Genomic DNA, 25,990 nt, shown 5'->3' with positions numbered 1-25,990 from the left:
CCCTGGGCAGGGACACCTTCCACCATCCCAGGCTGCTCCAAGCCCCATCCAGCCTGGCCTTGGACACTTCCAGGGATCCAGGGGCAGCCACAGCTTCTCTGGGCACCCTGTGCCAGGGCCTCCCCACCCTCACATGGAAGGATTCCTTCTCAGTATCCCATCCATCCCTGCCCTCTGGCAGTGGGAAGCCATTCCCCCTTGTCCAGGTCCTGATGAAGAGTCCTTCTTGTAGCCCCTCCAGATAGTGGAAGATGCTGTGAGGTCTCACACAAATCTCACCTTGTTCAAACTCTTAGTGCCCTTCCCCAAGCTTCAGCAAGAGAAGCCTGGAAGTACATCCAAGGCTGAAGACCTGTTCCAAAGCTGCTTTCTGAAGACAAGTAGGTAGAAGTGGAGAGCACTTTTCATAGCCCTGACCAAAAAGACTGGGGCTGGTTAGAGATGCTGCAGTTTGTGGGTCAAGGAGTGTTTGTGCTTTCTTTAGAACATCACTGCAATCAGATGTAGGGATGAAGTGAACCTTGAGGTCCTCTCAGCACAAATGGTGGGAACACTTCCCTGCCAAACCAGGCTCTGGCTGATGCCAAACTACTCCTAAGACTTTGGAATCACAACCCACTTTATGAAGCAAGGAGATTAAACCTCATAGCTCTCTGTGCCCTGACTTCTTCTACTCCACATTTAAAACAATTTTTAAAGGGGCAAACAAGTCACATATAATTTATACTTTAATACAGAAAAGAGACCATACATCTGGGGTTCATACACAGCACAGGGAGCACTTCAGTACATCTAGAGTAAGACAGAAGTTGACCTTGTACTTGAAGTAGGTGAGCATGAGAGGAGGAAAAGCAAACACACTTAAAATTTGATTCAATGTTCCAATGGAACTCACTCTACTAACAAAATTTAAAATCCAAAATGAATAATTACTTGGGAAAGCCAATAAACTCAGGGGGTGAGTGGTAAAAACTGCATGGAAATCATGGGAGCTGGGTCTCTCCATCCCATGCTGAAGGTCCAGTTGATTGCACAGGGAACCACAAGCTCCTACAGGCACTGACAGTCTGTAACTCCCGAGAGGGCCTGGCGCAGTTTAATAAACTGTCTGAATTCTTCCAGAGGCTGAGCTGAGCCTGGGCTCAGGGACACACCCACTGGGATTTAGTTTGGCTGGACATGGTACCTTAGCTGTCAGATCCCAAAAGGTGCCATCGAGGTGCAACTCTCAGCACCTGATGTCTTGACACAGTCCTGAGGAGGAGCTCTGAACACCACCAACACTTCAGTTCTTAGAGCAGAACGTGTGGAACCTCCAATTCCAGCTCAGCTGGCCAATATCAACACTCAATTAATTAAACCTGACTGCTGGGAAAATAAATACACACTGAAAAACATAATCACAGGGCCTGGGGGCCATCACTGCTGGGGTCTAGGGACAAGTTCCACCACTGCTGGGCTCACCAGTGCTTCCATTTGTCCTGGGGGAACAGCTCATCACCAGGGCAAGGAATGGGGTTGGTCTGGCCCCTGGTGGAGGTTCATGGTCCATGTGTCTTCCTTTCTCTACTACACAACAGCAATTCATCTGGAGCAATAACGGAGTGTCTGCACATCACCCCAGCTCTGTGCAGGCACCAAAGGACACTTCTCTCTACTGACCCAGTGACACACAGAGAGGGGTTTTCAAAAGTAGTCAAGTGGAATTTGGGCATCTGAACCCCTGGGACTCTTAGGAGGTCCTGAAATCTTCCCATAGGCACTTCTTTTTAGGAGAAATCAATTTGCTGCACTTGGGAAAGAAGCTAAGAATGGAAACACTGAGAGAATGGAACCTGTATCCTTACTAATGGAAACTAAAATGTGCCTTAGCAGAGATTTGTTACTTGCAACTAAAATTTTCTGCTTGATCTTGTTATTTGCACTGAAAACCACAAACACCTTAGCAGCAAGCAGCAGCAAACTTCACTGCTCAACCCACCATGCACTTGGCAGTCAGGAAAACAATACAAATTTGCTTGATGTTGCAGCCCCGCCAAAAAAAGGATTAAACTTCCTAGGGCCAGACTGATACCTACACCTCAATTTTGCCAAGTCTGATCAGGTAACTCAACACCCAAGTGATCCAGGTTTCAACACCACTGCCAGAGCAGCACTGACCTGAACCAGCTTTGTGAGGAGCTGTCCCTCTCTTTCTTCTTGAATGGTTTCAGCTTTTCTTTGCACCAGCAGCAAGTTTAAAAACTCTGATTTGCATGCACAGAGCCTTTACACAGCCACCAGAAGGGATGGCTTTGTGAGGCAGCCCTGGTCTGGGTGCCCTCAGCTCGGCTGGCAGTGCTGAGCTCAGTGTGTGCTCATCAGGGATTAAGACAGTTCCTACAGGGAATTCCTACTTCTAACTCCTACAGGGAACTCAGTGCTGCAGGAGCAGGACCAGGGAGGCTCCAATCTACCCGAGCTAAACCAGCCTGGAGGGTGCCTGTTCTCACAGTCACAGCTTTGTTGGCCCTGAACCCAAATTCCCAGAGCCTTACCTAGGTCAGGATAATACACTCAGAGGAGCAAAGGAGAGTTGTTCCCAGGTATGTGCATTTTCCCTACTGAGGGCTGGTTTACTATTGGTATTTCTTACCTGCCTGACAGCAAAATGGTCCAGTCAATTCCAAATTGGGAAGAAAGTAGCTGGCTGTTTAAAGCTGCAGCAGCAGCTCCTTGGAGAGTCTACAGCAATTCTGACTGACTAAGGTTGATGAGACCAAGGATTTTACTCAGGTAGTAAACTGGGAGCTACTCCATTGGCTTTATTTGTCTTAGCAGGGGGATGGAGAAGACAACTCAAAGTCTTCAGCATGCACAGTCACTTCTAGAAAGCTTCTTACATCTATTTGGCTATTAACAGATTTACTTTGTTGGTAAAATATCAGCTACAGTCTCTTTTGGGTTTTCCTTCAGCATGATCTACTCATTTTACTGAACTTAACAGAAAACATCCCTAAAAACAGTGATTCCATCTCATGGAGAAGTACAGATGGGGGATTCCTGTGAACAGGCATACGCTTCCTATGGAACTGCTTCCTGCTTCCCTGGGGCAGCAGTACACCACGCTGGATCCAAAGCCAGGTGGCAGTGCAAACAGATTCCTCCACGCTCAGAGTTTTGCTGTCACGCTGTGCTACATTTCTGCTGGTTGACAACAATATCAACTGTCCTGCTTTGATGTTTTGTGATCCTCACAAAAACGAAGTTGTGCCTAATGGTAAAGGAAAGCTTTGTCTTGACATGCCCAGGATTTCCTCTCTCATGTCAAACAAGACGTTTCTACACACTTGTGCTCTTCTCTCAGAAGTTTAGATTAAATATTGAGCACCCACAATCCACAAGCCTTTGTAGTAGAAACAACAGATCATTTCTTTTTGTCTGAGGAGACGTTGCTTTTGATTGCACAATTAATACTACGGAGTGTGGCTCTTTATTAACATGCTTGAAATACGACAACGTAGTAAGAGCATGAACGAGGATAAAGCACCTTGCAGGAGTCTGTGTCCCATCACCTGGGATGAAACTATGGCGAGAGGTTCCCACATCCAGCAGGATTCTTCACCCTGAGCCACACTAATCCGGTAGATCATTAACAACCATTTGGGAGAAGGGGGCATTCAGCCTGTCCAGTTCATCCACTTGTGGGGGGTGATGCATTATAACCTCGTGGTCCTCTGAAACATCATCCCCCACCGTGACCAGGTTTGTCAGGGATTTGCTCCGAACACACTGGAAATCAACGTGGCGGCTCTTGCCCTCCTCCTTCTCCCAGGACATTTGGATGAACGGCCGCTGCACGTAGTTGTAGATCACCTCGGAGCGTCCGCCGGGCCTCCTCTTCACCTTCTCTTTGCAGGTGGGATACCCTGGAAACACAGACAGCCAGTCAGCTCCACTGCATCTCTCTGACTCACAAAGTGCCAATAGGATTCCAGAACATTCAGGGAGGAACGACTGTGGGGTCAGGGTGAGACACACACAACTCAGTAGACAAATGCTCAGATCCCACATTTAGCATTACTGGCTTGCAAAAGACTGCTCTCTTTCCCCCTACAAAGGAGTCCTGGAACGCTGGACATCCTTCAAGAAAGAAAACTTAAAGCTCCAGGAGCAGGTCATCCCTATGTGCCAGAAGATGAGCCAGTGAGGAGGAGAAGGAAAAGGGGGCAGACAAATCAGGAGACTATGAGGATATTGTGAGGTTATGTGGGGAGAAAATGAGAGGAGTCAAGGCTGAACATGAGCTGAGATATGCCCAGGTGGGCCACAAGGCCAAGGGCACCTGGGCTGTACCAGCCATGGTGTGTCCAGCAGGCCCAGGGCAGTGACTGTCCCCCTGTGCTGGGCACTGCTGAGGCACCTTGAGTGCTGTGTTCAATTTTGGGCCCCTCATGACAAGAGAGACATGGAGGGGCTGGAGCGTGTCCAGGGAAGGGAACGGAATTGGGGAAGGGTCTGGAGCCCCAGGAGCAGCTGAGGGAGCTGGAAAGGGGCTCAGCCTGGAGCAAAGGAGGCTCAGGGGGGACCTTGTGGCTCTGCACAACTCCCTGACAGGAGAGGGCAGCCGGGGGGGGGTCGGGCTCTGCTCCCAGGGAACAGGGACAGGACAAGAGGAAACAGCCTCAAGCTGTGCTGGGGGGATTTAGACTGGATATTAGGGAAAATTTCTTCACCTTCACAGGCTGTCCAGGGCAGTGGTGGAGTCACCATCCCTGGAGGGATTTAGAAGACGTGTGGATGTGGCTTAGCAGTGCTGGGTTAATGGTTGGACTCAATGATCTCAGAGGATTTTTCCAACCTAAATAATTCCATGGTTCTCTGACAAGAGGGTGCAGCACTGTGTGTAGTCAGTCTACAGGTGCTGCACAGCACCAGCCATTCTGTAAGCAAACACAGCTACTATAAAAATAATAAAGTCTCCCAGGATAAGGCCCAGCATTCTGTAAGCTCCCTAAGGGAATGTTTGAATCAGTAGGTGGAAGCATTTGACTCCTGTTTCCTGTTTACTTATTCCTAAGGAGATGAGTCTTTCTTGTACATGTTATGTACTTTTTACTTTCCTTTAACTTTTAAGCCTCCTGGCCAATTTCAGTGGAACACAGTAGAGGTGAAAGAAGAACATGCTGAGTTTTAACTGGTTTCATAAAGATAAATGTAAAACACAGAGTAAACAAGGAAATGCCTGGAGTCCAGAGGAAACCAGGCTTTACTGACTGTGGAGTCACCTGGTTCTGCATTTCCCCTGCTGAAGCAGCAATTTACCTTCGATGCCAATGCGAATGTTCTTCAGGCCCCGTTCCTTTAACACAGCTTTTGCCACGTCCCGGTTCTCGATGTACTTGAAGAATCTGTACAGCTTGGAACTGTAAAGGACTTGAGAAATAAAAAGGATTATTAGAATCTACAACGAGGAACCTTCTCCCTAATTCTGATGTGCCCTGCTGTGCCAAAAGCCAGATGTGGTTTCCAAGAATTACTTCAGGTGTCTGTTCTCCTCATTGGGATTAATTGTTCTTCCTTGTGGGAGGGCAGAGATGCACATCACAGTCTCGATAGACTGGCTGGTGATGGGAGTGTAAAGCAAAGAGTATTCCCTCACTAAGGAGCCAGGAAAAGGCTGAGGGGGAGGCAGAAACAGAAGGAAAAGTGCAGTGAGTGCTGGGATCAGCTCTAACTAGCCAGGCACCTTGCCTCCAGCAGCACCAGCTCATACACAGCACACAAATCAGGGCTCCGTGTGCCAGCATCTCCTCCTGGAGGAAGCCAGTTTGGGAATGTGTCCTTTCCTTATGGCTGGGTGTGTGTGGAACACAGTGCAGAGCCCTTACTTTGTGAATACTCCTCTCCCATGGGAGGTGGATGATCCTCATCCCAGTCCACGGTGTCTTCATCCGTCAGCACGACGATGTGACACTCCCGCTCCCCCTTCCTCGCGCTGTCCACCATGATGGGCAGGATCAGCTCCTCCAGGTAGCTGTCGAACTGCTTGTGAGCCCCGTCATTGGAGAGCTCGTGTAACAGAGCACCTGAGGAGACACAGATCACAGGAGCTTTGCTACACTATGAAAATATGTCTCAGCTCTGCACTTCCCAGATCCATCCGAGAGCACAGCCAGCATCCTTCTTCAGACAAAATGCTCAACATATGTTCAGACACATCGACAGCCTCCAGATCCAGAACTGGCAAAATCAGAAGTGCAGACTGCATTTCAAATGGGATGCAAATTGCACTGCAGAACCATTCCACTCCCATTAAAAACCCACCAAGCTCCAATCAATACAGTGAAACAGTAACAGACTGAATAATTAATTCATTATGATACTTAACTTGAATTTCCAGCAACAACCTCTGCCCTTGAAAGTACATTTTGCTGCCTTCTCTGTGATCACTCACCAGGGAACAGGGCAGGAAATTCCACCCACATTATGATACCACACACCCCATTTTGGTAAAGTGCCTTTCACAGACCTGCCAGTGTTAAAAGTACTTTTTTTGCCAGCATGCCCACCAAAAAGCTACTCCCAATCAAATCCCTTCATGACCAGAAATTCAACTACTTTCCAGATTGGGTATCCTTGGTTCCTGCTCTGCCCATCAGCCTTTATCTTAAATTATTCACGACTCTCCGGTACATTTTGGATAGGGGTTATAATCCTGCTTTTAGCCTTCATTTTGTTGGCAGTAACAGCAAGCTCTGCTCAGCCTCCGTTACAAAAAGAGGCTAAAATGTTTATAATTTGCTTTTGGATCAAGGTGCCTGTGTTCTGAAGGATTCAGTCACTTCACTTAGGATTGAAGCAGCCAAAAGGAAGCTTTTTAAATGCAGCTTGAGCCCCAGTGAAATCCACATGTTCATGCTTAAACTAAAGCACAAGATGAAGAACTGCACTGAATCAGGATCGGAGTGCTCAGTGCCCTGCAGATGACCTCCTAAGAGCTGATTTCTCTCCATACTTACTTAAATCTTGACATTTGATTGTGTTGAAATCGAAGTTTATGCAGAGGTAATCACACGTGTCTCGAAGGTCTGGGATGGAAATCCCATCAGGGCAATTAATGATTCCAGTTTTGTAATAATCCTGTGAATAAAGGGACAGATTTTGGAGAGAAAAATTAAGACATCTTGGACTATGATAATTCTTAATTAGTTCTTTGTTTTGTTTACAAATGGAGAGATACTGAAGCTATTTATAGCTCTGTGAACAGTAAACCAGCCCTGCTTGTCTGAGAATCTACGTCTCTTTGCAGATCCTCTAGGGTCTGATAAATGATGAGCTCCAGTTAAAACTTTTCCATGGCACACGGTTTCATAACATCTCATATGCAATATGCATTTATATGCAACCACAGGGTCAGGATACAGCTCAGGAATTACAACAGCAGGACATAGAAAAGGTAAAAGGCAACATCAGCAAATATCTGAAATGTGGACTTATACCAAAGCCTACAGTATTTTTTCTTTAGGAATCATAATGCAAAATGTAAAAACAGAATGTCCCAGGGAGTGCAGCTGCCTGGAGATGTCTCAGCTGAGCACATGTGACAAACAGATCGTTTCCTCCTTTTCTCCCCATCTGCAGAGCTGCCCTTACCAGCACGGTGCGGAACACGGCTGAGCTGATCCCTTCTGCGATCTCGTACTCGCCCTTCTCGTTTGGCCTGGTGAAATTGTATTCCCTGCCTGGTCCAAACATTCTGGAGGGGTAAAGAACTATGTAAGTGCACAAGACCATCGAAATGTATTTATTTCAGAGACAAACAGGTGCTTTGGGGTTAAAAAAATTCTTCCCTGTGAGGGTGGGGAGGCCCTGGCAGAGGCTGCCCAGAGAAGCTGTGGCTGCCCCTGGATTCCTGGGAGTGTCCAAGGCCAGGCTGGACAGGGCTTGGAACAACCTGGGAGAGGGGAAGGTGTCCCTGCCCATGGCAGGGGGTGGAGTGAATTGAGCTTTAAGGTCCCTTCCAGCTGAGGCCATTCCATGATTCTGTGGTGAAGCCCAGCAGTCACACAGAGATACAGTAACTTAAACCTCCACTCCAATCTCTTCCATAGTAAATAAGGACAAGAGGAGGGCTGGCCTCTGTTGCTACGGCTACTGCACTCTAAGGAACAAGCCAAAGGAACAGATCATTCAGTCCTGGGGCAGAAAACCCCCTGACAATAAAGCCCTTGCTCTGACCTACACCAAATAACTCCAAATGGCTTTTGATGCCTTGTTTTACACAATAACCCATGCAAGGGTCACTGACCCGACAGAACCCTTTGGTCACGGAGGGGGAAAAGTGCTGGCAATACAGCACACAAGGATTTCTTGGTGCAGCAACAGGCTCCAACCTCTCAGCAGGAGCTGAGTAACTTCTCTTTAGGGAGAATATCAAGGGGTGGCAGCAGGAGGGGATGGAGCATTATCATATTCCCCATTCAGGAGGAAGGTTATCAGCTGAGGACAGATGTACTGCTGACAGACCAGGCAAACACTTGGGGAGAAGGCAAAAGTAGACCATGTTTGGCTAAAAGTGTGCATTTTTTAATTGAAGTGGACCAAAGGGAGACTTATCTAGAGAACTACCACCTCTCCATCTGCTCAGGTCTTCTGGGCCTCACTCACAGCCAAATTCTTACTGAGGTCACCGTGTGGAATGTTTATTCCATTTTGAAGAATTTTAGACTGTCTTGAGGTACTTTGAAAGTACCGGCAGTGACCCACCTTCCCAGCATGGTGTCAGGGTGAGCAGTGAAGATCTGGGGATTCACTGCAAAGCGGGTGCCATCCACCACCAGGGTCACTTTCTCTGGAGCTACTGTCTGGGAAGTGCTGCTTGAAGACAATGCACAGCATCCATGGCGTTCCTGGGTATTAAAATATTCCAACTGTCTCTTATTTCCATCTGGGATATGGCAGCTGTGAGGTTCTTCAGGAGCAGACAGCATGCTACTGATCTGGGGACTTACTGGGCAAGTGTTGTGTCGGCATTCAGAATCCAAACCTGAGGGACACAAACAAACATTGCAAGGGGAAGAGAGGATTTATTGAAAAACATCATTTCATAGTAACACTTCCTACTGAAATGAGAAAACTGAGTCATGCAATAATTAAGGATGCCAACAGCCATAACTGTCAGGGTAATGTTATATGACATCAAACTGGGCTGTTACTGAATTGAACCAGCAGCTGGCTGTTTTGGTGAGCCATGATGCTTAATGTTCCTTGTTAAAGCAAGATGGATTCAGGTGCAAAGAGCAGGAGCACAGGAATTAAGCAAGGCCAGAAACACAGACCCAGACTGCTGGCAGGACCCCCACAGGAAGCTGAGCAGCAGCACACACCTCACCACAGTGTTGTAAGGCAGCAGTGCCCAGTGCCAGTCTGTGGTGGGCACACAGGACTGCCCCGGTGCCTCCAGTGAATCTGTTCAGGGACAGCCTCAGGCCAGCCAGGGCATTCCCATGGGATGGGTTCCAAAGATGCTGAACTCTGCTGTGAACTTGTGTCCTTTAGGGCAGCCTGGCACAGGCAAGGCACATACTCCCCAGTGCAAACTGCCTTGTGATACTGGAACATTTTCCGAAACAGAACACCCCTCAAAGCCCAAAAAATAATCTCCCTTAAAGGCTACAAGGTTGAGGACCTTATCCTTACCCTCAGTCCTGAGAACTGCAGGGCTGTGACCTCCTAACACAGAACTTTCTTCTGACTCATGGGCTGCTACAGTTCTGTTTTCCACAGGACAACTGGACTCCAGATTTCTCAACCAGTCTGTGCCCCCAGCACAGTTCCCATTCATGCTGGGCCTCCGTGCTGTGAGGAGTTGGTGGCGTTTCCTAAGAGAAGAGCTGGAGAGAAAATCCAGGTTGTTAGTTTTGGAAGAAACTCCCAAGCAATGAAGTTCAAATCCCTGTATCTGGTACCACAAGCAAGGTGCCTCAGGCTCAAAAGGCATTTCTTCAGGTATTTAACTGTGTTTCAGAGGCTTATGGTGCTAGTTACGCCCCTACCCTCACCTAGGAAGAGAGGAAAAAAGCTTTTAAAGTAATCAGGGGTCTATTAAATCTATTTAATCTACAGACCTTCACTTTTTTAAAGCTGAGTCTAAAGTCACTGATGTCTTTAGATCGCACGTATGTTCCTGCAAATACCTTCCTGGCAACTCCTCCAGACCTCTAGAGCCCTTTAGAAATGTTTCTATTCTTGACTCCCAGACCTGGCCAAATGAACTCTATAACATGGTTACAGCCTGCAATATAACATTTTCCCAGTTAACAGCTCAGGCATTGCCTCTTAACCACTGAGGTTTGACCACGAGGTTCCTTGCTCCCAGTCATTGCTTGGTTTTGGTTCTTTCTTCTTGATTTATCCTGTGCCATCACACAGTGCTCCCCCCACTATTTAACCCAGGACAGTCCCACAACAAACACTCGTACGGTGCAGAATGGCCGTGGCTGGAGCAGCCCCACACACGATGCTTTAACCAATGCCACTCAAATCTGGAATGCTCGTCCAGCATATGCAGAGACACAGCTCCCATTTTTTCCAAGTAAAATTCTTCCTCCTTGTTTCTATCTTTAAGACCCACTTCACTCCTCTGTATCTCCTAAGAGATCAGATCTCTTCTCCGTCTCTTTCCCTCACTCTCTCTGGCATTTGTCTTGCCCTGGATAAGAACCAGCTCTCCTTTCTTGGCATCAAGAAAGCGATTTCCTTCCGTCAAGTGTTTTCCTTTCACTCTCTCAGACATAAAACACCAATTTCCTCATTAATGATTTTTTCCAATTTCCCCCCTGCAGAACAATTGTCCTGTGTCTTTCCCTTGGATGAATGAAGACTGCAGGGCCTGTGGGTGCCATCTCTGACGCCTGGCAGAACACTGCCACAGCAAAGACAAAGCAGATAGAACACAGCACCAATAAAATAGCAAAATGCCAAGTCAGAGTTGCTGAGTTTCTGGCCAGCACCTGCTGAGGGTCAAGGCCTTAATGAGCAGTTCAGTGGTGGGTTTCAAGCCCATTGTTACTGGTGGTCTGAATTAAGCATTTTACTCTTAATGAGAATTTAAAAAAGGAATAACAGCTCATTCCTTTTATTCCGTAAACCCAATTTGAAGTTGCCAACGTTATTATATCTGTATATTTTTAGAAAATCTGCTGCTTACACATCATGTGATGGTCATCCAAAGGAAGATTTTTGGCAACAACAAAACCATTTATTTTTTTAAAGGCTCTGGCTGGCAGGACCAGTGACACAGGGAGCCCCCAAGGGTCATCTCAGTCCCAGCAATCTGAACAGCACCCGGAGCATTGCCTTCTCCTCCACTCTTACCAAAATACCCAGTGTGGTAAAACTCGCTCTCCCCACACCTTCCAGGCTGCTTTCCTGTCCTGGCTGCCTGGAGAAACCCCTCAGCAGTGCCACCAGAAACCCAGCAGTCCCTGTGAATGCTGCCCAGCACTATCACAGAATACCTGGAGTTGGAGAACGTCAGTACGAGAGCTGGCCTCCCAGCTGCTCACAGGACCACCTACAACTAAACTGTGTGACCAAGCATCCTCCAGGGAGAATCATGAAATACCCTGAGCTGGAAGGGACCCACAGGGATCATCAAGTCCAGCTCCTGGCCCTGCACAGACAGCCCAACCATCCCACCCTGTCCCTGGAGCTCTGGCAGCCTTGGGGCCATGCCCATTCCCTGAGGAGCCTGTTCAGTGCCCCAGCACCCTCTGGGGGAAGAACCTTAAGAAGAACATCTTAAGTGGGATGGACCTGGTCACACATGAAGAAATCTTTTACGTGAGCAAAGGTAACACAAACTCCCTGTGAACAATCTGAGCAATCCTCTGCCCTCTTCTCCCATGTCAGAGCAGCAAAGGCGTGGCAGGAAGTCCAGCAGTGCCGGGCAGTGGGACAAAGGAGTGTGGAGGTAAACCTAAATACGAAAACCTACATACTCTAAAACACCCTGGAGGGGAAAAGAAGCCCAAAGCCCACCCCCCCCCCCCCAAGAGCCTTTAAATCATTTCCAGAATTGACAATGTCCAGTGGAACAAAAAGTCAACTATTCCCGTTTCATAGCACTGATATTGTGAGGAAATGGAATTTCTCAAGACTGCAAATATTAAAGTATTCATAGAACTGATACTGTGATTTCAAACACATTCATGGAATTATTACACTGTATATTTTCACCCTGAGATTAGGTCAGTTGGCTGGAGCGTGACGCTGGTAACACCAAGGTTGTGCATTCAATCCTCTGAAGAGCTGGACTTAATGATCTTTGTGGGTCCCTTTCAACTCAGAACATTCTGCAATCTGTGATCTGAACCAAAATGCTTTACAATTTGGTAACTGCACTGAAAGCCAAAACCTGTTTTTTAAAATGCAGTTTGATTTACTTAAGGCAAAATATTTTGAGATGGGGAAAAGAATACCCTTGTGGAGCAGATACATAATCATAACCCTAACCCTAAGGGAAAGCCCTCAAGGGGAGTCATTCTCGAGACTTGCCAGCTGTCAGGAGGAACCCCAGAATGCTTTGGGTTGGAGGGACCTTAAAGCATCTCAAGGGACACCTGCCACTAGCCCAGGTTGCTCAGAGGAGCAGACACCACACTGGGTTGTGGCTCAAGAACTCTTTTCCCCCCACCTTAACTTTCCTGTATTGAAACAATATCCCTGATAAAACTGATGCTACCATGCTCACCAGGGAACAGAATATGCTCTGCAAGCTGGCAAGAACTCCATTAAGAAAACAAGACAAGCATAAAATTTACTTCTTGGGCCTCTTTTCTTCCAGGAGTGCTCAATTGCTGCAGCTCTGCCAACAACCTCCTCTTGTGGTGCCCGAACAATCTCTTGATTATTTAACGCATTACTCAGCAGAGAGGAGAATTTAGGCAGAAAGTCAGATCAATAAGCAGAGTATATGAAGGCAAAGAGCAGCTTTATCCAGGGACATTTAGACTCCATAACTTCCCCAGAGCTCTGCTTTACAAGCCCCATTTAAGTGATGTCGAATAGCACGAACACCAACAGACTGAATTTCTCAACAAGCAAACTGGTTTGGGCGAATGTTGAAATCTTTGTTCATCACCTCAAGCTCTGAATTAAATGCAGAGACCCTGCACACCCCTCAGCAGAGCCCTTAACAACAGCAGCTCAGAACGTATTTACAGAACACACACCAGTTAGGCAGGAACTACAACACATGAATTTTCCTTCGTCATTTCCCCCGTTTTGCTGCTTAATCTGCTAAGCAGGATTGGTAGGGAAAAAACACCCCAGCTGTTTGACACCCTCCTCCTTTTCTGTTACACGAAGTTGAGCACCAGCAAAACACACTAGAACCAGCTGCTCTTTGCAATGTGGTGCCTCTCCCAAGCATAAGATCTGACTTTCCTCTTTCCTGGAAATGGAACATCCAGTCCTGCCCATCATCTGACCCTGCTCAGGCTGATGGCATTTCCCTGTCTCCTGGCCCCTCTTGGCCTGCCAAAATCCTGCACATCGTGTGTCAGCAGAATTGAGGGAAATGAGAAAAGATCTTTTGGCACATCTGGCTGGTAAAATAAATCCCCAAACTGGTCATTTAACGTGACAAATATATTGCAAACACACCCAGAACCCAGTGGGGAAACAAGTACATAAAGACTTCAAGGCCAAACTCCTGCCTGACCAGCTTACAAATGTCCTGGTTTCCTTTCATGCCCAGGATCAAGGCAAACTACCCGTGGTGAGAATGAATGCCTATAAATAATAATTAGCACTATTCATCTTCAAAGCTTTTTACAAATATTAACTGCTCATTGCTCCTAAGAGCCCTGGGAAGCACTGCAGGGAAGTGTTTTATGAGAGAAAACAGGGACACGGAGGAGGAGACCTAATCCTCAGGATCAGAGCAGCAGGCCCACTGCCTACTCAGGTGTTACTCTGACTTGCAGCACGTTCACTGCTCACCTCCCTGGCCATGCACCAGCAATTCCCCTGTGCTAGCAGGACAAATAGTCCCTGGTTACCAGAGTCCTTAGAAGGCTCCTTCCATGCATGTTCCCACCTTTTGGGAAGAGTAAATTGGCTGGTACCACAGAATGAACAGGCAGCCTGATGTCTTTCCTCACTTCTCTGTGGTTTGTTTGTGTGCTCAGATCCTGAAGGATCAGGTAAGGACAAGTCCACAGGGGAGCTGAAGCCTCACAGCTGGATTGTAGGAGCTGGGCAATGAGGAGCAGCAAAAGCCCCATGTCACGTTCAGCACTAAAGATCAGAGAAAGAGCTCCTCCAGCCAGAGAAAGGCTGGGATTTTAATTGTTTTAACGGGACTCAGTGTCAGAATCAAAAAATCAAAATTCCCATCTGGCTCTGGCCGCTGGTTTTGCCGCACTTGGAGCATGGGGGCCCCTTCTTCCTCTGGAACACAACAATGTCAAGAATGAGCTGTGCAACTGCACAAACATCTCTGCTCTCCAGACCCTGTGCTGGTGGTCCCAGTGAAATCATCTCTATTTGAACTTGACTAGAATCTTGTCTTTTGTTGAGGGAAAAACATGGAAATCATATTTAAATTGTTTTTAATCACAAAGTGGAAACACTTTTATTTAGCAATGAACCTTTGGCACAAACAATTCATGCTGCAAATGCTTTGCAGAGATAAAAAGGCTGATCCTTGTTCTTTGCAATTTGTAAGTAGGAAGTGTTCTGGAATGTAAAGAGGCTGGGATGATCTTCAGCACGTTATCCTTCCCCACCCTAAGGAATCTGAGGCACATCCAAAGCCACTTCCCAATGCATACAGTTCTCACCCCACTACTGGAAGAGCTAAATGGCTTCACTTGCACAAACCACCATAAACAAGGTAATGTGTGCCACGAAAAGAAACTCAAATACTGCAACATGGCCAGCAAGGAAAACCCATTTAGATACAGCACATTTATTAAGCAAAAGAAAACAAAAGCATCAGTACAAATGTGCTGATGTCTCTACTTTTTATTTATTGTATTATATAAATACAATATTTTATTATCTTTATAAAGATATACTCCTTATCCTTGGAGTTTTTTTTAAAGAGCCATTATAGAGTATTTTAGGTATGAAGAACTTCACAGAGACTTCGAAGAAAAATAATGAAAAGCCTAGCTGCCAAATCCATTGAGGAGTAAAGCCCTTGCTAAAAGGTCTGACAGCTTATACAGGGTCTCGCTGTCATCTGGCATGCCAAGAGAGAAGGTGTAAGAGAGCAAAAATAGTAGAAATGAGTGGCTTTACTTCACCATTTGGTTTGCAAACGGTGGGGAAGGACCAGCAGTGAGTGAATCAGCTGGTGAACAATCCTCCCCTCTTCCTAAACCACAGCCTAACCATCAGGACTGAAATAAAACTCCAAACAACTCATTTTTAAGGTGACAACACTCCTTTAAGTCTACAAAAACATTCCCATGTACAATTATTCTCAGAAATATGAGCAAGCAGGAAACACGCGTACGCAGGGTGTGCCTGACCTAATTCCACAGTCCTACACTTAGAACAAGATGGATTTCTAATGGAACTGCACGTCTTTCCACAATGGCTAAAGCCTGGCTTTAATTTCTGTCCTGGTTTAACCCCAGATGGCAACTGAGCCCCAAACAGCCACGTGCTCACTGTTCCCTGGTGGGATGGGAGAGAACTGGAAGAGTAACTCATGGGTTGAGATCCTTTTAACAGGTAAAGGAAAAGAGAAGGTTGTGTAGAGACCTCACAACACCTTCCAGGATCTAAAGGGGCTCCAAGGCAGCCAGAGAGGGACTGCTCATAAGGAACTGGAGTGACAGGACAAGGGTCAATGGCTTCCCACTGCCAGAGGGCAGGGTTAGATGGGATATTGGGAAGGAATTCTTCCCTGGGAGGGTGCCCTGGCACAGGTTTCCCACAGAGCACCTGTGGCTGCCCCAACCCTGGAAGTGTCCAAGGCCAGGCTGGACGGGGCTTGGAGCACCCTGGGAGAGTGGAAGGTGCCCCTGCCCATGGCAGGGGGTAGAACAAAATGAATTTTAAGGTTCCTTCAAACCCAAGCCAGTCTGGCATTCTATGACTCTATAAAAGCTGTGCGTGCAAGTAAAGCAAAAAAGGAATTCATTCCCCACTTTTCATGGGCAGGAAGGTGTTCAGCCATGCCCAGGAAAACAGGGCTCCATCACTTTGGAAGAAAAACACCATCACTCCCAACATCCCCCCCTTCTTCCTTCTTCCCCCAGCTCTAAACACTGAGCATGATGCCATAGGGGTGGAATATCCATTCCTGGCTCAGCTGGCCTGGCTATGTCCCCCCAGCTCCTGTGCACCCACAGCCCACTGGTGGGTGGGCAGCAAAAAAGGTCTTGGCTCTGTGTGAGCCCTGCTCAGCAATAACTGAAACACCCCTGTGTTATCAACCTTTTTTTCCAGCAAAAATCCAAACCATGGCACCCCATGAGCTACTCAGAAGAAAATTAACTTTCTATCAGCCAAAACCAGCAAGAATTCTTAAAATATCTTCTTAGAATATGCCTAAAGTTTCTCTAAACATAAAAGCAGAGCAACAAATTAGCAATGATTGACTTCCTACTCTGCAGAGAAAAAGGGCAATCTCATGGGTTTAAGATAAATAAGGAGAAGTGTTTCCTGTACATAAGGATTAGGGGAATCACTGTGAGGTATAAACCGCAGCAGGGAATGCAGTATGGAGATAACAGATCTCCCCTGGGCTGCTAACATTGGTTAAGTAAAAAAGCAGCCATCAAACTTGATATGAAAAATTATAATATTGACAAGTAGGTAGCAATGCAACTTCTAATGTTCATAATAACTATTTGTTTCTGATCATCAGATGGAGACTTTCCCAGAGAGAGAGAAAGAGAGAAAAAACAAACCATTCTGCCTGTCAGCTCAGTTCAGCTGCAATAAAAATTTCCCAATTGCAGGGAGGCACTCCAGAGGGCTGTGCAGAGTGACAGGAACTCATCCGGTAGAAAGAAAGGCAAAAAGTGAAATGTTCTCCTCTATTAAAAATTCAGACCAGACCTGATGCCTCATTCTGTAACTGTGAGGAACTTAAAGCTCATCCAGTCCCACCCTCTACCATGGGCAGGGACCTTTCACCATCCCAGGCTGCTCCAAGCCCCATCCAGCCTGGCCTTGGACACTTCCAGGGATCCAGGGGCAGCCCCAGCTGCTCTGGGCACCCTGTGCCAGGGCCTCCCCACCCTCACAGGGAAGAATTCCTTCCCAGTGTCCCATCTAACCAATATCCCTCTGGCAGTGGGAAGCCATTCCGCTTGACCTATCACTCCAAGGTCTTGTCCAAAGCCCCTCTCCAGCTCTCTTGGAGTCCCTTTAGGCACTGGAAGGGGCTTTAAAGTCTCCCTGGAGCCTTCTCCTGTCCAGGTTGGACATCCCCAACTCTCCCAGCCTGGCTCCACAGGTCCCTCACAACCAGGGAAATCGGCATTTCCAGGCTGAGCCCCAGGCACTGCCCTGTGCACCTGAACCAACAGAGATGCTCAGGGCAAGGCAAGACTTGGCAGGTGTGGGGTTGCCACTCCCTGGCACCTGTGGATACACCTGGAACACTGGAGAACAACATGGAAGTGCATTCACCCGGACTGCACCAGAGAGAAAAACATTAACTGCAGCCTTTACATGCTTTTCACAAACCTCCTACTGATCCTCATTTCTTTTTCCCAACACAAACACAAGCAGACAATAAAAGCTGATTTATAGGTTGAACCAGCACAGGCACATGACAAAAAGCTTTTCCCTTGTTATGAAATAACACTATCAATATACAGAGGATTCATTTTCCATCTGGCATCAAATGATAGATGGAAAATAATGTCCAGCAGGTCTGATGCAATGCAGGACAGCCTGAAAATGCTGGCAAGAGACAGCAAGGAGGCTGATGAAATGGTTGATTGTTTCTCCCATTCTGTGCATAGTGCTGCACTGTTAGCAAAGTTTACTGACTTAGTCATTTACTCGAGGCTCAACAAAAATCCACTGTTTCTACAAATGCAATTCAAAACTCCAGTTGGCAATATGAGTTTAAGGGTTTAACACTGCACTTGCACACCTTGATTTAAGACCCAGGGTTCAACAGGTCCTTCTGTCACCACCAGTGCTCAGTTTATGCACTGACCTGACCCCTCATCAGTGCCCCACACTCACAGCATCTTTTCTTTTGCCAATTTACAATCACCAAGACTGATACCTGCAGAAAAATAATGGAGATTTATTAACTGGATGTAACCCATTACAGACCTTCCCCCGAAATAGGAAGGTCACACCGCGGCAGCCTCATCAACAGGACAGATGAAGTGCATCCAGCAATGTCCCACCAAGGGAACAGAATTCCTCACCAAGGCAACAAGTTACTGCTTTTTTATTCCCCTCCCTCTGAGACCCAGGATATTCATGTTAAAGAGCAAAACCAAGCTAACTATAAAGGGTATTTCCTCACAATACTGGAATAAAGACAGTAATCTGAAAAAGTATATTTGATCCTCATAAAGAGCTTCTTACCACTGTGGCAATGGCAGCTTTGCCAGTGCTATCTGATTAAATTCAGCAATTTAAATAAAGCTGGCTATGCCCATACAGAATACACACCTCCTTCCTTGGCAGAAGGTCAGAGTGGGCAGATCTGATCAGGGAAAAGGGGAAAAAAAGTTCTGGCAAAAGATGAGCTGTTGCAAATATAAGCAAGATATTTTTCTCTAGAGACAGGAAAAAGCAATGTTCCTTGCTAAAATAGACAATACTGAGCTAAATAAAGTTTTAAGGCAGGTGACACCTATGAGTTACACCTTCTCTTCACCTGTGTTAAATTAAGCTACAAACAGTTATGTGAAAGCCTGCAACAGGAGTAAGTGCTGCAGACAACAAAGTTTGGCTGTGTTCTCTGTTCTACCATTTTCTGCAAAAGTACTTATAAAGCTTTCAGAAAATCCCACACACTTCAGCAAAGCATAAAAGCAAGAGCTGTCTTATCCCTTTGGATTTAAAAAAGCTTTTATTTCTCAACTTTTGCTCTTAGGCAGTTAAATCAAACTTGGTTCCAAATTCCCACGATTTCAATTCCTGCGTTTATATTCTGAGAAGTCCAGTTTTTCAATTATAAATGCAGAAAACAGCATAAGGACAAGAGTATTTCTGAGGGAGTTCTGCCACAGAATCTGATCCACTTGCAACCACCAGAACTTCTGAGCTGAACTGATCACCCACATTTCCTGGTGTACCTCTGGAGCAAACCCTGTGCCAAGCGCCCCTCACTTACTGCCGGCTCATCCGTGCTCAGTGCTCCCTGCACCACGATCCCGAAATCCTGCTGGAGCAGAGGGAAGCACCAAAGCACAGCAAAGCTTCGGGTTTAAACTCTTTGAGCAGCGATGGTCACTCCCCCAAAACCCGGGCGGCTGATTCATGTAAATATTTCAGGTTAAAAGTCCCTCCAGCTGATTCATGGAAAGTTTGAATATAATCTGTGCGGTAACAGCTTAAAGTCTCCTCTTTTCAGTAAAAGCCTCCCGAATCTCTCTCTCTCTCTCTCTCTCTCTCTCCAGATTCCTTATTCAGGCAGTTTTTGCAGGAATTGTGCGGTAGAAAAGGCTCAGTTTTATTAAACCCTTGATGCCATTTGGTAAAACACCTGCTGCCACACATCCCTTAGACATGCAGAGCAATTAGCCACCAGAATTTTTGGTTATGTACATAAATACGTGCACATGGATTCCCAAGCCCAGGAGTCCTAGGACTTGGGCCCGAACAAATTTACAGTAACTGAGGATACAATGAGTTATTTTGACACATCAATGCATTGCTAAAGAACCCAAATAAGAACGACCACTTTCCTTCCGTGCTCAGGTGCCATGGCCAAGGCATTACATGTTTATGGAATCTGGAGATGTTACCCTCTGTCAGCCCAAATATTAAATCAATTTATTCTATTTCTTACCACTTTCCCCTAAGATACAGCTGGATTGCTCAGAGACTTCTCTGAACACATTTTCACAAAACAGCAGAATTAAATATATCACGTATTATCAATAATATATGATTTTTAATGCAAATAGAGTCTAAACAAGCAGGAAACTATTTTTCTCCTGACTCACGCCAGTGATAAAGCACATTTTCCTGACAAGTCTGAAAGTGTGAACGAAAGATGCCTTTAGAGGGCTCTTGATTAAAAACAAACCAAGCAATACAACACCAAAAAAAAAAAATCCAAGTTGTCACTAATTTACTAACTTTTGTATGCAAAAACTTGTTATTACTTTTAGTTTGGGGGCAAGATTTTATTTTTTTTTAATGCCCAATTATCTCACCTGTCTACATACAGGTACATAAAGCACCTGTGGCTGGTAAAAAGGCTGGGGGAATGTAAACATCAAGAGCCTCTAATCACCAGGAGGTGATGTCCCACACCAGGTGAGGCTGGTGGACATCATCAGGACAAAGAACAGATTTATATATTTTTTAATATAATTTATATGATTTGTATATGTATAATTTATGAATTAGCTTTTATAATTACCCTCTGTGTGTTTACCACAGCAACTGTCCACTGTGGATCTCTCGAGATGAGCATTGGTATATTATCAGTGTGTTTTGAAATACACAAGTTTTAATTAATTTAATTAAAAATTAAAAATTCAGCAGAGACAATATCCAGCCTAAACCAAAACTCCTCTCCTCATTTACAGAGCTTTTAGTTCACTACAAAAAGTTATCTGACATTTCACCCACGGCAAAAAGCACCTACTTGGTTCTGACTCTTATTTTAGAAAGGCTGCGAGCAACTCAAAACTCCACCTTCCCTCTCTGGAAGGGATCCCAACAAGTAACAGCTCACTCATTCCCAGCTCATCTGCTACAACTCTGCCCTACAACTCCAACTGCCATTCATTTCTAACCAATTGCACGGCAGCAGCTCGGAAAACTAACAATAGATGGCACGTTTTTGAAAGCTGAATGCAGTTATAGGAGCTTTCAAAATAATAACAATGAAAAAACTCAAACCAAACCCAAGAAACAAACCCAGGGAGGCTGCAATGGAATGCGATTAAATTTGCAAGGAAATACTGCCACGTTGAGAGAGAGGTTCAGACTCCAGGTCCAGCAGCAGTTTGTGTCCAGTGTGCAAGGGCAGAACCAGGCTTGGCAAAGCTCAGGTGTCCTCACCCAGCACTGGGGATCTTTCCCAAAGTCTGGGATGATTCCGGCTGGCATGGGGTCCTTGCCAGGGGCGCTATCTGCCATCCCCACGGGGCACTGCCCTATCTCACCACAACAGCTGCTGGAAGCCTGTTCAGATAAAGCCACAGCTGAATTTTCCTGTGGAAGGGCAGAGATGCTCCTTTGTGCCTGAGTGCCTAAGGGAACATTATCAGTGTTGTCCTTAGAAACAACACAGTTCTCCGAATCAGACGCATGGTTTAATTCTCATTAAGAGAATTAAGATACAGACAATAAGAAAAAGCAAAACAAACATAAGGCTCCTTTCACAGTGCAGCTGCATTAGTAACTGCAAGTAATACTGAGTAATCCGAAACCAAAATAAACACGGCAGTTTTATTTAGCACAATTACAGCTCTTTGGAAAACACCTCCTGATTTATTTTGAGGGAGGCAAGAGCAGGGGCTACAATTTCATCGAGGTGAGGCCAACCATTAGCACTGGCAATTCATGTCAGCAGAGAACCTGATACCTTATTTTCAAGAACTGAAAAACAGTCCATGATTTCAAACCAACCAAGGTTTACAAGGGGACACTGGCAAGACACCTCTTGCTTTGTTTACATGCCTGGATAAATATTTTACATGTCAAGCATAGTTATAACACTTTCTAAGAATATTCCATTACATTCTTCTATGACTAATAATTCTTCCACAAAAATATTTGGCTAGTGCTGTGTTACAGCAAAATTAGCCAGGAACTGGAGCCATATTTTGTGGGAGTAAAAATGGGAAAATACCACAAAAAAATATACAAAATTGAAAAAGCAGAGAAGATGCCTATTTCAACACACATAATGAGGTGTTTGTGCTGAGGCAAGGTGCCCATCTGGGCCACGGATAAGGTCACTCTTGAAAGGGTAAGTTCTAAAATTGAAGTGTATTTCAGAACAAGCCCCTCCAGCTTGTTTTTACCTTGACAAGCAAGAACTCAACAATATTCTAGCCAAAACTGTAGCTGGTTTCTTGTCTATCTCAAAGATAACATGCAAAAGAAATGCCAGGACTTTAAAACAATTATTTATTTCAAGGAAATGGTCTTCAAAGCCTCTCCTTGTGAGGAATATTCACTCTCCTTCTGAATAATCCAAGAGATTCTCAAATAAATTAGCATATTCCAGCAGTAGAGCTTATGCATGATTTTAATAAATCCTTAACAAGAAGATAGGTTTTCCTATAGAGTCTGCTAATTAAAGGGTCTATAAATGTCCAAAAGCAGCTCCCGATGATTTCAACTCAGTCCTGAGCAGATGTGACCACACCATGACATTTCAGAGCTCTTAATGTGGATTGCATGAAATGAGGTGGCTTTTGTCAGTCTGGCTGAAGACACAAGACATCACCTCTTGCTGCTAAACCTAGAGCACGTCTGCCACGAGCACAAGTCCCAGCAGGCCCCGCCCCAGCAGGGGAATGTTTCCTCCAGTCCGGTGTGCCAGGCACGGCCTGGGCAGCACAAGGGGCTGGAATGCTCCTTGTCAGGGCTCCAGCTGCTCCAGGAAGAAGTAAAGCCTTTAAGGCTCATGGCTCTCAATCCAGTTCACAGGAGGTTTTGTTTTGAGTTGTTATTTTTACTTCAGCTGTGACAGCCTTCTAATTAAAGATAGCACTTAGTGTCTGCAGCACACAGGGTGAGAGGCTGGAGAACACTCTATTTTCTGCATTAAGAATTGCTTCATCTCTCAGAAATGCAATAATTCTACTCTTCAAGTGGTGAAGTGGCATTTCCCATAGCTGTTTATAACACCTTTAAAATGCTCTTGGAATGACTTAACAGCACAAAGTGAAGACACACAGAGGTGCCACAGCCATGGCATATTAACCAATTTTCTGAAAACAATTGATTTTCAAAACCAGCTTTTAAAAGGAGAGGCCCATGATCTTTGCAAAGAACATTTTGTAATAGGGACATCTGACAGACAGGACACCACTTAAATATAGCATAGCCCTAATGCACAAAACTCTCCACAGCTTTATCAATAAACAAACCCAGTTTCCCCCTTGCTTGGCTCGCACAAGGTAACAGAAATCATTAGACTGGTTTCACTTCAGTATCTTGTGCAGTGCATTCCCAGCTGACCTTCTCTAACCCAGCTGTTTATCACTCTCCTTGGGCCTGACAGCAAAGCTGCACGTGAACACAGCTCCTTGCATCAAATACATCATTTTGGTCTTTCTGAGAGCCACCTTGTTCAGCCCTGCAAGGGGACTTCCATCCCCAGAACACTGGGAGCAGTGACAGAGCTGTCACAGCACCCTTCCCACCCCACCCAGCACGTCTGACCATGGCCTCACCCTGAGCCTGAGGTGGGACAGGAGCAGACATGCTCCAGCCCCATTACTGGATGTGAAACAGGAGGGAATGCTGGGAATGAGAAAGCTCCTCTCCCATGTGCCCAAGAAGTGCTCATGATCAATATTGTTCCCCATTAGTGCAGCATCCAAATCGATGGCTTCGACCGCACTCAAAGGGAGGTCTGAAATGGCTGTGCAGCACAGCTGAGTCCAGGGATCAGCAGCATTTAGAGTAAAAGCTAAAACCTGCCTAGTCTCAAGTGACTCAAACATCAGCTAATTTACACATGCTTAGGATGGATCTCAGCAAAGCCTGGATATGGGCAAAACCTTGTGGTCTTTAGGTGCTTTACATTAAAGCTGAATCACTTCTCAAATATACCTGAATCACCTGGTTTGCGCATGACTGAATAATCTTAAGATTTTTCATATTTGTTACTTGGTCAGTCTGAAGGGCAAAAGAAAAATTAGATCCTATAGAAAAAGGCCAGGTTGTGCTCATATATAAGAGAAAAACTCCATGGATTTAAGAAATCAAATTTTAACAGCAAATCAAAACCTGAAATTTTAATAATCTCTGTTTCTTTTCTATTCCTTAGCTGGACTCCTTTCCCAACACAGGCAGTAAAGTCAGCCTCTGACACCTGACCAAGGACTTCTCAACAAGCATTAGACTACAGGGAAGTCTGCAAGTGCCCGCCGGAACATTCCCGTCAATGGATTAGGGAACTCATTCATAACCACCAACTGCCACAGCAGATAACATTCCAGACAGACGGAAGCTTTTCTGTGGGTAGAGATTATGTAACACCACGCTTTTTAATCCACTGGTCCAGAGGAAGAAGAGATGAGCTCACTTTCACAGAGGTTAAAGCTTCCTTACTCTGTTTTTCTCCGTTGTTTGCTCCAGTTATGTTGAATTAGCAGATGATACTGAGCACATGAACTGAGGGACTTGGAAAGTCCACCCCACTCATCTCCAGTCCATCAGAAACTCTGCTGCTGCTGCTGCCATCAGTTTCTCCCTTCCTGCCTTTTCCCTGCTCACATCTTTTGTGGACCTCTCACTCCAATTTATCCGAGTTACCAGAATAACCTGAGAACTGCAGTAATTCAGTTATAAAACAGGCACCACTTAGAGAAAAATAATGTCAATGATTATTAAACTGAGCAAATCGCTCAAACTGGGGCAGATGCTTAATCCTGGCAGTTTACAGGACATCCAATGGCATCATGTGGACTCACAGATTCATTTCAGGTGACCAGCTGCTGTCCCAGCACAGCGAGCCACAGGGCTGGGCTCCAAGGGACTCAGCTATGCCTTCTAGACCAGGAATTACATTTATTGAAAACCCCTCTTTTATCAAACATGGCCTTGTTATTTACATCTCAAAGCTATGTTGCCAAAACTTTGCATACAAGCCATGTGGCAGCAGCAATCATTAACTGTTACACACCACTTCTCATTGCTGTCACAAGGTTCAGTTCTCCTGTTTTTATGGCTGCCAAGCTCTGCTTCCTTCTGAAAACTTCCTGATTCAATGGACTAAACTCTGACACCCAACACAGGTCAGGGATGTCACACTGTTTTATGGGAGCTGGTCGGGAACTGCATTCATTTCCCAGTTCTCGGAACACACGCTGTTGCCACTGAAAGCATGACTGACTAATAAACTCTAATCTAGACTATTTGTCCACAAATTGCAGAGGCAGACCTGACACAGAGCTGTGCTTTCATTTCTCTATCTTTAGTCCATTTCCATCACCCCTTCTTTATTGCTCCTTTTGGCTACTTCTGTATTGAATCCCAGGCAGCTTTTTATTCTCACAGTAAATAGCTGAGTAATTCTCGAGTCACTCTGACAGAGCGGTATATATGACTTGTTACATTTTATAGTTCACAAGGATATTTCTATATTTGTGTGTTCAGTAGCAAAACCAATGACTGAACATTTGTGCTCCCAGGAGCAATCCATGGATTAACACCACTTTTAATAGCTGCACATAACACATTTGAGGTTGTTCTGAGGGCAACAAGAAAAAAACAATTGCAAATTGCAGAAGAAATTACTGAATGTTGAGCTTCAGCAACTGCAGCCCATGTTCAGTGCTGCTTCCAAGGCTAACAGACATTGATTTTCCTTCTCAATTTCAGGCCTATGCTTATGGACCAGCTGCCCTTCAAAAGTCCTTAGTCCTCTTTTGTACTCCAAAAAGTGGATCCAAAGCCCCCAGGGATCTGTGTAAAGTCTCTGCTGAGGCTGGAGGACACATTGTGACTGCAAATTAGAACTGGAAGAAGACACAGGAGGAGAAATGGTTGTGAAAACTGATGGAACAACACAGGCAAGGCAGGTCCCAGGACTTCGGCTACTTCAGCACCTGTAATTATTGCCCTGTACCACTCCCAAAACACATCC

General features: G+C 45.6%; 1 protein-coding gene across 5 annotated transcripts in view; it reads right to left on the bottom strand.

Annotated features, from left to right (window-relative positions):
* Positions 1 to 710: 710 nt before the first annotated feature.
* The window catches only part of KCTD20 (potassium channel tetramerization domain containing 20), a 29,977-nt gene continuing 4,697 nt past the window's right edge, over positions 711 to 25,990 (bottom strand). For 2 of the 5 annotated variants that reach the window (XM_032133093.1, XM_032133094.1), the window contains exons 3-9: positions 9,682 to 9,875; positions 8,749 to 9,028; positions 7,636 to 7,738; positions 7,002 to 7,122; positions 5,871 to 6,068; positions 5,305 to 5,415; positions 711 to 3,908 (exon numbers count right to left, since the gene is read on the bottom strand). In XM_032133093.1, coding sequence (XP_031988984.1) covers positions 3,616 to 3,908; positions 5,305 to 5,415; positions 5,871 to 6,068; positions 7,002 to 7,122; positions 7,636 to 7,738; positions 8,749 to 9,028; positions 9,682 to 9,826 — 1,251 coding nt within the window. In that variant the 5' untranslated portion in view covers positions 9,827 to 9,875 and the 3' untranslated portion in view covers positions 711 to 3,615. Of the gene's footprint in view, positions 3,909 to 5,304; positions 5,416 to 5,870; positions 6,069 to 7,001; positions 7,123 to 7,635; positions 7,739 to 8,748; positions 9,029 to 9,681; positions 9,876 to 16,916; positions 17,006 to 19,318; positions 19,411 to 25,990 lie in introns of those variants that run through there. The other 3 variants (XM_032133097.1, XM_032133092.1, XM_032133096.1) reach the window with 3 other exon arrangements.

The sequence above is a fragment of the Corvus moneduloides genome, chromosome 24, assembly GCF_009650955.1.
Source record: "Corvus moneduloides isolate bCorMon1 chromosome 24, bCorMon1.pri, whole genome shotgun sequence".
Classification (NCBI taxonomy): domain Eukaryota; kingdom Metazoa; phylum Chordata; class Aves; order Passeriformes; family Corvidae; genus Corvus; species Corvus moneduloides.
Note: the sequence above shows the minus strand (reverse complement) of the source record. Positions and strands in the feature narration are given on the sequence as shown.